The sequence below is a fragment of the Citrus sinensis genome, chromosome 4 (genome assembly GCF_022201045.2).
Source record: "Citrus sinensis cultivar Valencia sweet orange chromosome 4, DVS_A1.0, whole genome shotgun sequence".
NCBI lineage: Eukaryota > Viridiplantae > Streptophyta > Magnoliopsida > Sapindales > Rutaceae > Citrus > Citrus sinensis.
In genome coordinates this window covers 25,159,760-25,174,825 of record NC_068559.1, presented here as the reverse complement: position 1 = coordinate 25,174,825, position 15,066 = coordinate 25,159,760, and the positions used below count along the sequence as shown (strand labels likewise).

At 36.2% G+C, this 15,066-nt stretch overlaps 2 protein-coding genes across 13 annotated transcripts; one reads left to right on the top strand and one right to left on the bottom strand.

The window, feature by feature from the left end:
- Positions 1-423: 423 nt before the first annotated feature.
- On the top strand, positions 424-6,039 carry LOC102611103 (ranBP2-type zinc finger protein At1g67325). Of its 4 annotated transcripts, XR_003066233.2 has the most exons (11): positions 424-589; positions 1,065-1,110; positions 1,756-1,871; positions 2,610-2,883; positions 3,202-3,275; positions 3,698-3,749; positions 3,855-3,964; positions 4,224-4,248; positions 4,324-4,475; positions 5,602-5,713; positions 5,856-6,039. XR_003066233.2 is itself a non-coding variant. In XM_025100472.2 (10 exons), exons 1-10 carry the CDS (start codon positions 581-583, stop codon positions 5,608-5,610), a joined length of 867 nt encoding a protein of 288 aa, XP_024956240.1. In that variant the 5' UTR covers positions 424-580; the 3' UTR covers positions 5,611-6,039. The 4 variants fall into 4 exon arrangements, 3 of the variants coding, with proteins under 3 accessions (XP_024956240.1, XP_006484111.1, XP_052295195.1); XM_025100472.2 differs by having other exon boundaries at positions 5,602-6,039; XM_006484048.4 differs by lacking the exons at positions 5,602-5,713; positions 5,856-6,039 and adding an exon at positions 4,751-5,089.
- A 1,308-nt stretch (positions 6,040-7,347) lies between these two features.
- On the bottom strand, positions 7,348-13,656 carry LOC102611597 (squamosa promoter-binding-like protein 2). Of its 9 annotated transcripts, none has more exons than XM_025100468.2 (7): positions 13,487-13,656; positions 13,132-13,390; positions 10,948-11,705; positions 10,592-10,728; positions 9,611-9,880; positions 7,975-8,363; positions 7,348-7,633 (listed from the first exon to the last, which is right to left on the bottom strand). In XM_025100468.2, exons 3-6 carry the CDS (start codon positions 11,640-11,642, stop codon positions 8,023-8,025), a joined length of 1,443 nt encoding a protein of 480 aa, XP_024956236.1. In that variant the 5' UTR covers positions 11,643-11,705; positions 13,132-13,390; positions 13,487-13,656; the 3' UTR covers positions 7,348-7,633; positions 7,975-8,022. The 9 variants fall into 9 exon arrangements, with proteins under 9 accessions (XP_024956236.1, XP_006484119.1, XP_024956235.1 ...); XM_006484056.4 differs by lacking the exons at positions 13,132-13,390; positions 13,487-13,656 and adding an exon at positions 11,988-12,311 and having other exon boundaries at positions 10,948-11,155; positions 11,249-11,705; XM_025100467.2 differs by lacking the exons at positions 13,132-13,390; positions 13,487-13,656 and adding exons at positions 11,889-12,007; positions 12,158-12,305.
- Between the last annotated feature and the right edge of the window lie 1,410 nt (positions 13,657-15,066).

The window sequence follows — 15,066 nt, the reverse complement described above, 5'->3', positions numbered from 1 at the left end:
TTATTGTCTTATATTTTATAATCACGTGCATTAAAGTTAAGACCATACATCAGTTTTTGAGCATATGAATTTAATAAGTATTCATCCTAAAACTGTTGGATAAATCGATACATGCATGGGTGCGCCGCGCGCGGTTGTTACCCATTTGCTCTATGTTTTAACTGAATAGTTGTCTGTCAACCGTGAACCGGTACATTACGGACTTAGCAAGTTATTTCTCAAGTTGCTGTCGTGTGTCATCCTGATTCGTTGGATAATATCCGACGGTCATTTAGCGTCAGGACAAACTATGTCAAATCTCAAAGAATCAATATCCAACCGTTCCGTCGCAGGGGGCCCACAATCTTCAGATGGACCGTCCTTATTCATCAAAACGGTGTGCCGCGTGGATTAACCAACTCAGACACGAACTAGTGTATAAAAACAACCGATCCCTTCCTTCATCACCTTTTTAATCGCGCCTCCACTTTTTAGCCTGTCACTTGCCTTTAATTACCAGTGGCACCTTAAAACAATCTCTCTTTTCGAACCCAAGAGAGAAAGCTCTCGCATCGCCGTTTCTCCGTTGCTTGTAGCCGCTATGTCTCAGGTAGTTCATATTACAATTCGTTCGATTTGTTATTCTGTCTTCTCAACTCATTTTGAGTGCCTGTTGCCCTATTTGAACTCTAATGGAATGGATCTGAGTAGCTCCTCAGTATATCATTGTTCGATTCGATTGAATTTTCTTAGCTAGGGTTTTTTCGAAATCTCTACTTAATTATTGCATTCCGTTCCGTTATTTAATTTTCTTAGCTAGGGTTTTGTCGAAATCTCTATTTAATTATTACATTCCGTTCCGTTTTCTACATCGTCTTTTTACGAATTAAGCTGTCGATTTATGAATTTGTTGAAAATTTTGTTCGTTCGGAATTTACTCTTCTTCATAGATCGTCAATTTTGGTGCGCCATTTTAGTATGTAAATTTTGCTACCTTATTTCATTGTTTCCTCATATATGTCTATGAGTTTATTTAGTGGTTTGCAAATGATTAACTGCTCTTTTTTTTTTTTTTTCATATTTAGGTTGATAACAGAAACTCTTCTGCTGCCAAGCGTGCTAGAACTGATGGTATGCATTTTCTTTTTTGTTTTCTTCATTGCTGTAAGTAATTACCGCCCGTTTGGATTTCTTGAACGAATTCACAACTATGTATATATTCTGAATTTTGTTGTATTTTCTTGTGCATGTCTCAGTATTGACCCATTTGTACGAGTACTAGGATGTTTAGGTTGCTTACATTTACACTAGGAGCATGCCAGTCTGCAATGGAGTAGACCCAAGATTAAATAATCACTAGTCTAAATTTTATTTGATCAATAGTTTTTGCGATGAAAGTATCATGTACAATTTGATTGCTTTTGATTCCCAAAGGTGAATACTGAGAGACTATTTCATCAACAAGATGATTGTATTGGTTATTTGATCTTTGCTAAAGTGCAATTGCAAACTTAATAAATCCTGCTTCCAATTTGGTCTTTTAATGACTTGAGTGGTTCCACAAACATTCTGATAAATTAAACATATGAAGAAGGTTCCACTGTCTTTGATTCTTTCTAAAAGGAAATGCATGCTTTGTTGTGCATGACTACTGCGTGCCATGTAGTTATATTGTATTAGACATTGAATATATTACTCCACAGGACCAAGATTTGATGTTTCTGATATTTTAGTTATGACATCAAGACTTGATAATCGAATTCTTGGTAACCGTAGGTAGTCGGAGGGAAGATGATTGGACCTGTCCAAGCTGTGGCAATGTCAACTTTTCATTCAGGATGACTTGCAATATGCGTAATTGCACTCAACCCCGACCAGCGGATCATAATTCCGTAAGTAATCAACTGTGTTTATGATATCTTGATTAATTTGATGCCTTTTTTTTTCTTTTTTTAAGAAAAGAATGCACTTGTTGCAAGCATAAATTGATGGAGATTCAATTTTCTGTGCACATTATGATTTTGATTTATATTTCATTGTTGAGATTGAGTCTGACAGGGTATTTTCTTTGAATTTCAAGAGTGCGGAAATAGTGGAAGCATAAATTAACATATTAGTTCTTAACCTGAGAAAACTGGTCAGAAGCAAGTGGATGTCAGTTGGTTCGATTCTGTATTTGAAGGTTTTCTTTCGTTCTTAAAACACACTTATTTTGTAAGCATTATTGGTCCCAGGGGATTGCATAATGGGTTAGTCTGCTTTCAGTGTAACTAGAGGTCTGGGATTAATTCCTTTCACACCAACCTTGGCGAGGGATTAGGTTTAAACTGTGTTTTTGCATGGGTTGGGATGAGGTGGGGTATGTGCTTAGTTAAAAATAATGTAACTCTGGTCATGTTAAATGCTTGCAGTAGCCTCTGATTTTGCCGTACTTATTGCAGTTATCCATCTAATTTATGATTAGACTCAACTACATTTGTTGATCAAGTTTTTGTTTTGTGTTTTCTATTGATTACCACTATTTGACTGATAACTACTGATTTTCCTGTTCTTTTTTGTTTCTTGTGGCTGCTTTTAAAGTAGTTCTCTTAAACAATTTCTCAATGTACAAGAACATTTTTTTTTCACAGAAACCTGCAGCAAAGCCCTTGCAAGCCCCACAGAATTACTCATCATCTGCTCCTTATGTTGGTTCTGGTGCACCCTCTTCTATGTACCTGGGCATGCCGCCGTATGGTTCTTCCCTCTTCAATGGGTCATCTATTCCTCCATACGATGTTCCATTTTCTGGGGGATCAGCCTATCATTACAACTATGGAAGTCGTCTCTCTGCTGGAAGCCCTTACCGACCGCTACATATGTCTGGACCACCTCCTTATTCTGGTGGTTCTATGATGGGAAATGGTTTTACCTTGCATCTTTCCCTTTATTGTTTTTTGCTTTTCCTTTTTCCGTCATAATAACTTGATAAGGTTCTTGTTCATGTTTGTTTGTTGTGTTAATTATTTACTTATTTTTTCTATTAGTATTTGCAATTTCTCGGTGTTCTCCCTGCTTTTTCAATTTCTATCATATGCATACCTATACTTGGTCGTATGTACCAATTGCAAACTTTTTAATAATCTTCTTAGACAGTGCACATTATTTCAGCAGCTTGTGCATGCTAGTATACGTCTTCTAGTTTAGCATTACCGTAGTGATCACTTTTTCATTTTCTTGCAGGTGGAATTTATGGCATGCCACCTCCCTTGATGGACCGATATGGCTTAGGTCTGCCAATGGGCCCTGCTGCTATGGTACTTTAAGATCTTGCCTCATATTATGATGATTTGATCTTATTGTTATCATTTGAAAATTAGACCAATGTGCAGGATTCATGTTTGTTTCTCTCATATGATACAATATTAATTTCTGAGTTTCTTATGGTAGTGTTTTACGCTTTTGCAGTTGATAAATCTGGTGTATTTCTGTTAATTCAAATTAAATGAAGTAAATATGTCTCTAATCAATATATATCCTGTCCTCTCAGTCTATCTTTCCTGGTCTTGTGTATTTGCTTGCATGGACATTCATCTGGAAGCTAGCAAAGCAGTAATTACATTTGGGAATTGATTATTCTCGCTTTCTATAGGAAATATTCCTTTCTTATATTCAGCTTTGGTTAGAGTTCCCTCTTTCATATCTGAGGTAAAATTTATGAGTGCACTTTCCTGCACAGGGTCCAAGACCTGGATTTTTCCCAGATGACAAATCTCAGAGAAAGGGTGCAGGTCTGGAATATTTCTGCCACTTAAAAAACAACCATCAATTGCATTGCCCTATGGCAACTTTGTTTGTTTACCAACTTTGATGTTTCCATTCTTCTGATCTGCCAGATGCAACACGTGATAATGACTGGACATGCCCAAAATGTGGAAATATCAACTTTTCTTTTAGGACTGTTTGTAACATGAGGAAATGTAATACGCCAAAGCCTGGATCCCAGGTTTGTTCCTCTTTCTCTGTTCTGAAACTGAATTTTTTCCTTTAAATTATGCTCAAACTAATTTTTCAAATGTAAGTGTTAGTGCACTCTATTGTGTTTCACTAAGACTTATTTGTTTAATTAATCTTTGCATCATCGTTTCGTTTCTTTTTTTTTTTTTTGTGGGGGGGGGGGGTTGTTGTTGGGGGGGGGTAGTTAAGCATGTTTTTAAAATCATCTAGTCTTTAGTATTACTTACTTTATTTTCCTGCAAATGCAGGCGGCGAAATCTGACAAAAATTCAAGTAAGTCCTCTTAAATCTGCAAACATGGTTATGGTCATTTGATAAGTGGATACTTATATGTTCTATCCCTCTCAGAACAAAAGATGCCCGAGGGTAGCTGGAAGTGTGAGAAATGTAACAACATAAACTACCCATTTAGGACCAAATGCAACAGACAGAATTGTGGAGCTGATAAACCTGCTGAGTCAAAGAAGTCTCTCTCACCAACTACAGAAGAAAATGAGCAGGTCTGTTGTGTGATTCATTTCTTTTGTGCTCCAGCTTGTTGTTCGAAATTGTTGTTTTTATCAATCATATTTGTGCACGTTAAAAACTCAATTAGAAATAAACTTCACAAACAATCTATGGTATCACTGCAAAACATCACTTTCCCTCCCCCTCTTCTCTCTACCCCCGCAATTTCTCTTATCCTCATGTTGATTAGATCTTGCAAAGCATCTTGTTAATTGTCTTTTGTTTTTCTCCTTTTCATCCATTGATTTACAATTGTCTACTGTTCCAGTGAGTACTAGGACATGTTTGAGGGTTGAGAAGGTCCAGGGTTTTCTTCCAGCATTGCTCAATATGGGTGTCTGAAAGTCAGTCTTGTCGTCCTCATGTTGCAGCGGTTGTCGAGTTACTCTACCTTCTCATGATTCGTGTCAACTTGTTGTATTAAATTTGATGGTATTTGTGGTCTTTATGGATCCTTTGATACATAAAGTGTCAGCCAGCTTGTTCTGGCAAGATTCTACAGGTTGGTTCTGATTTCTATTAGTTAGGCTTTGTACTTTTGGAAATCAACTCATCTGTTCTAGTTTGTTACCTTTAAACTTTAGATATGTTAGTGGCTTCTGAACCACTCTGGTTTTCATTTGGTTTTGAATTGTCTACATAGCATTGAAGCATCATCGTCATAGAGATGCTTCTTTCATATTTTGGAGTTCCCAACTTGCACACCATAGGTCGCATGTTATTTATAAAATGGGGGCTGGAAAATGCGTCTGATAACTGGTCAGTTGCTTTAGAACCATGGCAAGACTATTTTCTTTCTCATTGTTTGACCATGACATGGTGGGCTTCTTGCAAGGATCTGGTTTTGTTGCTTTGCAAAGTTATTAGTGGCATGGTAAAGTTAAGGATTTGTTTGTCGATTGTTAAATCTGATCCAATGAAGATTCAGCTGTTAGTCCCTTGCATGCTTTGTTTAGAGTGAAATACCGATAGCATAGAGCCATGCATTAAAGGCCATGTTTAAATGTAACTTCATTTATCATTATTATCCCTTTATTTTTCTCCATTTTTAGCTGTTGGTAGTGAGTTTTTGCATTTGATGTTTGGTGGGGAGGAGTTTTTGCATTTGTTGTGTGGCAGGGAGGATGATATGAGATTTATTTGACGAATGCTCAAGAGGTTGAAGGTAGATAAATAATTAGAAGCACACTGGTCCGCGGTGCTGTGATTTGTCCTTAAAATTTGTTGTTAGGTATGTTCACTAGTTTGGATATGTGTAAATCCTGGAAACTGGCTCCGTGCATGGTGGATCCATCTGCACACCCAGCCAGTGGTGCCCAGGATTTAGGCACAGCTGCAGGCAGGTGATTTTGTTAAATTTTACATTTTTTCAGATACTGCTGATAACACAGTTTTATCAAAGAGTAATGGGCAATATAAGCAGAAAAACATTAGCAGTAGTTGACTTGAAAGTCCGAAATATTTATATTTTGGATTCAATTTGCTGTCACTGTAAATTTTAAATGTGTATATGACAATCAAAGTTGGTTATAAGCTGCAAGATACGGTTGCAAGTAAGATCAAGAGATCTTATGTACACGATGGAAGAAGTGTTTGTTTGAGCGCACTGAGGAACATTGGTAGGACATGTTTGGAACCATGATGAAGTATTTGGACTCAAAAGAGTCAGATTAGTAGCCAATACCTATAGCAGTTTAAACTGAGAGTTGAATTTAAAGAGCAATTAAAATTCATTTCATGATTCTATTCTGAAACTGATCTTAGATTGAGTTCAGATAAGAATTATCCATTGCTTGGTAACAATCGGAAAGGGCAAGCAATTTTCAACCTCGGAATGGGACTGGAATTTTAAATTTTGTAAAGATTTTTATGCGACAATTTAATATTATTTTAGATTTAAAAAAAAAATATTATTTTAATAGTGATGTATTAACAGGAGATGGTGAAACAAGTATGCATTGCCCTCCAAATAGCATCTGAATTGCAAATTCTGTATTAAGCACTAAAGTACTGAGGTTTTAAGCACTAAAAGTATTGTAAATATAACGGCAAGTTTTGATTTGATAATCACAATTGCCTAGTGAGAAACAATTTATATGTTTATTATTTTTATCAAAATTATTCTTTAAAATTATATTTATTACATATTATTATTAATTTTTATTTTAGTATTTTATATAAATACGCGTGCCTGTATAATTTTTTTCCTCCCCACGTAGAAGTGGCGGTTTTAAAAGGTTTTTGTATCTTAATATTATTTCTCAATACTAAGGACTTGAGATATCATATTGCTGCTGCATTTTTTAAATGATAAGAGCGCCACGAGACGTTGGATTATGCACTCACAACGAAATCTGGAGTAAAGTAACTGCCTCGAGGAAACGTCCTATAATGAGAAATTGTTATCCAGGTTCTAGACGTAACGTTGTGCAGTCACCGCCTCGTGAAAAGCTACTCTGGATGAATTTTCCGTTGAGCCTCCCCAATTATCCAAAAACACAGAAAACACGAACAGCATACTAATCCACTTGATGGCATTAAAATTTGGAAACGTGGAATGCAAGCAAGTACACCTTTCACAGGGTAGTGTCAAATGCTAATACAAGCAAGGTCACATTTTTCTTGAATAGTACAAACAAGATAATGCCATCATGAAAGAGAGAGACAAACTCCAAAGTTTTTAAGTGGGAGAAGATGGGCTAGCAGATAGCCTTTGATGGCACTGCCAAATTGGAATTACTGCCTCCTGAGTGAACCTAATCCTAAGACTTGAAGACTGAAGAATATATAGTTTTGACATCTTCCAGTTTTGTAGCCTGTCTAAGTTTACTCAGAGATTGATGTCTAAGCATTCAGCTCATGTACTTAAGAGAAAAAATCATAGATATAAAATAAATACTTCATAGTGTCTTGGATAAGATGCTACAGAGTCAGGACACTGATAAGATTTTCTACCATAAAAGTAATAATACTAAAGCTCCATCAACCTTTGTTGTTTATAGCATGTACCTACTAAGAATAAGTTAAGACTGGTGGAATAATATGGGTAATGAAGCATGTTTACAAGAAAACAGCTCGTAGAATTTGACGTGACTGATATCTGATATCTGGGAACTTGTTGGTTCCAGAAAGTGGGCACTAAGAAAACTTCCTGGAGATGATGAAACAAAGTCAGAAACTGAGGACATTGCAAGTAAAGGTTACGGACAAAATCACAGAACAGCATGAGAAGGGACTAGCATGCTCCGTTTGCAATTTTGCAGGACATTATTATAACCTTTAAGCACAGGATTCTAACAATGCAACTAATAAAAAATGGAAAAAAACATAATTTGAAGTCTAGTCTATGCAACAGAAGAATGGACTCCAGATGGTCCTCTCTAGCAAACACCTTTATAAGGAATTACTAATCACCAAAAACTTTAGCTGAATGAAAAGACACCAAGCAAAGAACATGTAAAGTTGGTTAGCTGTAAATAGAAAATAACTCACCTCAGCAGGTAAATTATTAGGCTAAAGTGATTGATTGGCCATAACCAGTCAGTCCACAGTGGGATAAAAGTCGCTCTCATATGGTGCCCTGTACAGCTGGATCTCTTGAATATAATTTCCTTCATCTTGGTGAAAAGATGAGGCATGCACTTGGAATTCAGTGGACAGTTTTCCAATTTGCCTGTATTCTGATGAAGCAAATGGAGAACCTTGGGCCATTGCAGGCATGACAGCGTGAGGTATGTTGGTAAGACTTGTACTTGTGGGGTGCTGCTGCGAAACCTTTTTTGGCTCACATATCCCCCAAGAAGTTTTTGACAGAAGAGAGAGAGCACTATGACAATCTTGTGTCGCACCCAGATCGAAAGAAATCATGGATTCTTCAGGACCTGCGAAATTAGACGTAACATAAGTTCATGCATCTATTTATCTAGTGATTAACATGAAAGCTCAACTGCAACTCAATTTTGTTTACTTATATTTTAACCGTTTCTACATGATGGCTTCCGAAAACCAAACTTTCCTTGAGTTTGATATATCTTGAAAATTATTACACCAGTTACCTAGAGCTGCTTCAGTTTTCCCTAGGATGGCACTAATCCACACCTGAGAAGTGCCAGCACTTCTGCTGATAGACATTATAGTTCTCATTGTTACTCCTTTTCCACCAGTCTCTTAGCTTAAGTATCTCTTGTCATATGCTTTTCAAAGCAAAGAACAAAATCACGACAGGAAATTCCTTCTTTACCCCAACTTCTCTACTCTCCTAAGAGATTAGATTTTCTTGATTACTTCTAAATTTAGGTGAACTAATTGAGAAAAGATTTTCCTGGGCAGAATAACTAGTAAAAGGTAATTTTGGAATCAACCAACAATGTGCATATTGCTTCTTTTTACTGAAATAGTGCAGGTGATTTTACTTCTCAAATCTATTTGTTCCTACTCATGCAAAATTTCTAGACACACAGGCCTTCAATTTAATTTTGCATTCAATGCTCACGAACTTAAAATTTGACAGCAAACCGAATTCTAGGTTTTTATTATGCCAGCAAAAGCAACTTACAATTTCACAGCAAAGTAAATTCCGGGTTTTTATTATGCAAGCAAAAGCTGCATTGGCAGAGTAGTGTGGTCTAAATAAATAGGTGGGTCCGGGGTTGGATTTTTCATTTTCTACAGTACAAGAAGAAAACTTGAAAAAAAGAAAAAAAAAGGAGGTTATCTTCTGTTTGCTTTACACATGCCCATAGCAAATTTTACAGATGGCAATTAATAATAAAAGGTAATTTTGGAATCAATCAACCATTATTCTTTGAAAAAAAAACAAAAACAAATAAAAATAAATAAAAAGAGCAATTGGGTTGAGCTAAATCATCTGTCCCATGAATGGTGTCTGCCAACATTCTAACCTAGAAAGTCTAACTACTCACTCAGCTGTGACAGCAAAATTTCATTCTCTCTTCAACATATAGCATATGAAAACCTTTGTTTTGGTTCATTAGCATGAATGGGAATATCAAACACTATGCAGGCCATGTTGGGAGACCAAAGACTAAGGATAGTTGTAATAAGCCGGATAGTTGCCTTAAAAATCAAAATTTGAATGCAATGATCTCCTATTTTAAGCAAAACAAACCTTGGTCAAGAACCTCAGCCATAGTAACCTTGGCCTTGGATAGCAAGAGCCCATTGGAATCATCACGACGTGCAGGGACTGAGTTTGGCGGCTGATTGCCATGTAATTGCAGAAGCACATCAGTGCCTTCCCCTTTGGCTGACTTTGATGCATATCCTTTTGTTTGAGTGGACTTGGAGACACAGGTTCCTTCCCAAGTGAAAGTTTCAGTAGGATTTTTGTGTACAAATGGGACACTATTCCAAACTAAAGTCATCTGTTGCTTCCCATCTGAACAAGTAGATTCAGATCATATCAAACTTCATGCAACGGTATGGTGAAATACCATTACCAAAATTTTGGGTGGAAATTGACACATAGTTGTTGGACTCAATTGTGGTGGCACTTTGTTACAGAAAAAACTTACTTGTATACAGAATAGACTTGGTAATTGGCTCTCAAATAGTGACGTATACCTCAAACTGAATGATTTGAAATTATTGAAATGTTTGATTTAAAAATCATATTAAACAAATTCTCAACAAAAGGACAAATTTATTTGACTCCTAATGATGACGTCATATGAGAAAAAAATGCATAATTTTGTCTGTGATTGCTTGAAAAATCAATAATATTTTACGAATCTTTAATTTTTGCAATCATACAGCACCTATAATTTGTTAAAAAATTTCAGTCATTAATTCCCCATCACTATATTAACATTGCATTTGTCTCCTTATATGGTTTATTAATTGCAAATATGTAGTAATACAGAAAACATAATGTGACATATAAAACTTCTATTAGCCAAACAGTTTGACTTGAGACCTAAAATTAAAATTAAACTTTCCGCAAAATTATTGTAGGCGCAATTCGTTTCAGAGTTTGTGAGAAATTAAGAAGACTATATCATGATTGCAGCTTGATATTTAAAAAGTTGGTGCAGTTGAGCTCCACAATAGCTGCAAAAAGGAATGAGAAATCTGAGTTTAAAACCAGTACCATAGAGTGAGGAAGACAGCCTTGCTGGATTCAATCGGACTGCTTCTGGTTGTGATTTTCGGCGCCTAGCATTGTGATCAGAAAGACGCCTACGACAGCTCCGCTTCTTTTCATCAAACTCTGATAGACCATGGAACCTTTGACATCATGGTGAAAGTGAAAATCAGATCAAATATCAAATTTCATCAGGATGAATAGGAAGGATTTCAAGCAATTTCTAATACAACAAATTTTGAATAAAGAGAGATGAAAGCATTAATCAAGATATTCCCATGCAGCGGAACAAGCACAAAAAGAAATCCTTTGCAGGTTTTATTGGCATCCATCAAACAATCTGCAAAGGATAGAAGCTTTACCTGCTGCACTGTTGACAGAACCGACGTTCCAGACCACCAACAATGACCTTTGGGCTCTTCGAATGATTTTCACAAACTCTATGTTTGCGATGGTAATCTTTAGCTGATGAAAGATCTAGGCCACAGCCTTCAACTTGGCAAAGTGCGGCCTGTGTGGTCTGGGGGTTGGACCTGGATCTTTTTGCTGAAGTAGAATATGATCCACAAACTGCAGGAAAAGATGAATTCTTACCATTGCCTCCAGCAGAAATATCTTCAAAGTACATTCGTTTACCAAGCTTTAAACCAAGCAATGGTTCACCAGATCCAACTGAAGCTTCAAGTGTTGGGGAACCGCCTGTTGGCTCAGCCTTGGCAAATTCTTTCTTTAAGTCAAAATCTTCAAGAACATCATCGGAAGCCTCCAACCTAAATTTTGATGTTTTTGTTTCCCCCATTGATGATGAATTATTGGACGCTGATTTTGAGCTCTTTGACAAAGAAGCAAGTCCCATATCAGAAATGGAACCACCACTGCCATCACCACCCCCTGATGAAAAGAAAGACGTAGAGTCGATTCCCCCATCTCCATCAATCTCCCACTCTATTTGTCGCGTCTTCCTTGGATTTTCAGCAGCCGTTGCATTGAACATGATAAGATTCTCCCAGTCCCACTGTAAGGGGGTTTTTCCATTCCATTCCATCATTGAACTCATAGCTTTACTTCACGGTAAGAGATTCTTCTCCATAAAAGGCAATAGCAACTGAAGCATCAGACCCTGCACATCAAAAACATCAGGGGCATGCATGAATAGTCAGGAAAAGACAGGAAGAAATTTGGATTGAAATCAGGAAAGAATCCAAGAATCTGTTATGCAGCAGATAACCCAGAGCATACATCAACACCAAATCTCACATGAACAAAAGGCAGACTATATATTTTCTAAGATTCATATGATTACTTATATAAACGAGAGGCAAATCTTTGATCCCCTTAAATAGAACTCTGCTTGTTACCCAAATTTGAACAAAACAGCTGGACAGAAGCAGCTTAAATCTACCTAACACCAGAGTACAAAGTCTGCAGAGAAAGCATCAGAGATATCAGCATAAAGGAAACACATCTCAGCCCAAGGAAGTCTCCTGAACATCTTAATTTGCATTCCTGAAAACTCAATAAATTAAATCAAAATCTTCAGCTAACATCAAACTAATTGGGTAAATTCCAGACCTGGAGAAACCCAAACAATAACCGTGTCTAAGACAAAGAAGATTTATAAGGACAGTAGTTGCTAATCACCACCAACAAGTTTTATAAGGACAGTAATTGACCCCAAGTCTCATGCAACTGCTGCAGTGATTTCGACTCTAAAATCCAGTCAAATTCCTAAAACTTACACTGTAAGTGCAACATTACCTCAAAAACTTACCTTCATCTTAAATTAACCATCCTCGACTTCTGGGAAAAAAACATAATGACTCAAGAGATTCAAGTCCTCTTCTCTCTCTCCAATTATTAATTCCCACAAACTGTAACTGTTTTGGATAGGAATTTTTCACATTTTACATTTTTACTTTAACCTTAATAATTCTCTCTTACCTCAAGACTATTGAATGAGGTCCACAACAACTGTTTCCAATATAAACTAAAGCCCAAATGCCCCCATCAAACCAGGGAATCAACAAAAGCTACTGTTGAAAAAAAAAACAAAAAATAGTCTCTGCGGTATATGACCAATTCCAACGACCTCTTTTCTTAATGAATTAAGGAAAAGATTAAATACCCAATCAACAGACACCATCAATCACCGGACTAAGCTCTACAACTTCCTTAAAGACAACCCCCCCCCCCCCCCCCCCCCCCCCCAAAAAAAAGAGAATTGGCAACATATCAAGTTTAGATTTTTTAATTTTTGTACTTTTTCAATATAAGAAATGAACTTTTATATAAACACACAAACATGACTAAGTTTTAAGAAAATGACTTTTCCCAATTTAGGGTTTCCTACGTTTCCACAGTTTCAACAGCCAACAGAAGGTAGAATTTTTTTTTTTTGGGGGGGGGGAAGGGATTTCCGGCAAAAATCTTCAGGTTGCAAGCACATACGAGGTCATTTTTGGGTATCATTTTGCTAAGAAAAGAAACGGGAAGGAAATGAAAAGAAAGAAAAAAGGATCTTTTTTTTATCTTTTTGACCACCTTACTTAGTTTCCTTTTATGAAGTGCAGACAAACAGAGAAAGCAGCGAGCGGCTAACAGAGAAAATGATGTTTCAACCTAAGCCGCAAAAAACCAATTCACTGCAGCTCGCTTAGGCCTCTGTTTCTCCAAATTTAGGAGGATATTTTTGAGCTTCACCTGCTGCCTCCCGGGGGCGATACCTCTCATTATTACTTTCTTCTTTTAACTTCAATCACTTCATGCCAAAAGGAAACCACTTCACGCAAATCCCAAGGTGGGATCCTTTTTAACAGTCAGTGAGTTAAGCTGATTGAGTGGAATTGGAAGCAAGCCAGAAACCAAAATTCAAAAATTAAAAAATATATAAGAAAAGTGTACCTGAAGAAATTTGAGAGTGAATCCAAGTGCGAGCTGCTAGGCTGGAGAGAGAGAGAGAGAGAGAGATTAGAGCATTATAATAACAATGGAACTATACTTTGAAGAGATGGATGGATGGTTATGGATAGTGGCCGGTGGGGGCTTTGGAATCAAGTCATTTCATAAGAGTTAAAAAAAAAAAAGAAAAATGGTCATTTCATTAGAAGCATTCATATCATACATAATTCGCTAATGTTAAGTTATATGTATCTTACACCTCTCTTATATGAATAATAAATAATGTGAATTCACTTATTATTTATGTGAGAGGATTGTAAGATATATTCAGATAACTTAAAAGTAATCCAATTCATTATTGGTTGGGGCACAACGAAAAATTTAAAAAATAAAAATAACGAAAGGGACAGCTGCAGAGACCACTTGGTCCTAACACACTTTTCACAGCTTTGCCCCTTTTTTTTTAATGGACCTTTCTTCGTTTCTTGCTCGACGCCAAAAAAACAGATGGGGCTTACTTGTCAGAACAGGACACACAAGGATTTGATGTCTGGCTCGGGCTGAGTCGACTCGCCCCTCCACGCCGACTGTGCTGACTGTACATATTTGGTCAACTTCATCACTCTCTCTCTCTCTCTCTCTTTCTTTTTTCTTACAAAACTGGTAATATCTTATCTTTTACACTCCGTGCATGCATGAATGCGGTAACTATCCTGGTCTTGTATTCTGCCATTACTCTCTTTCTCAAATTATCTTTTCACTTATTATTATTATTATTTTAATATACTCCAATCCCGTTCTAGAAGAATTAAATAAAAAAATTTTGAACATATTTTTTACATAGTGAAATGCTTGTAGTTTAGTGATACGAATGTTTTTTTTTATTTTTTATTTTGGAGACTTCATTCAAATCTCAATACCCATATAATTTTATTTCTTTAGATATTTGATTCTCACTTAGATATTGGTTCTCAAAAACTCAAATTCTGTTATTTTATCTTAAATTTTAAAAATAATAATAATAAATTATTTATTTTAAATGTTGGACCTCATTGTGAACATTAAAAAATAAGTACTCTGAACTAAAAATTTTTAAACTAACATTTCCTAATTTAAGTTTATGGGTCTACCACTACTTGATTGATCATTATTTAGGACAAAACTGTGGTACCAATGGCTGGACCCCATTATTCAACATGTCCTTTTAACATATTATACGTTATCTGACATCATCAAAACTATAGTATATCAGTCATAATTTACCATATTATCTTATTTCCGCATTATGATTTCATTGATTTGTATGAATGGTCTAAATGAAGAATTGCTTATGAGTACTGTCACTTAATGAGCAAACCCTTAGAGATAAATTAATGGTCATTTCAAAATAGAAACTTTACAAAGTTTTTGAGATAATAGTATCCCTTAAATTATGTTCTATAAGATCAGTTGTACCGAGAGTCATTAGCAATCAATCGAATGTGCAAGAAATCTTTGACAACAAAATCCTCGCGTCAATTTAGTAGTCCAAGAGAGCTTTAATAAAGTTTAGTTGTTTATATTTCTTTTCATCTTGAATTTTA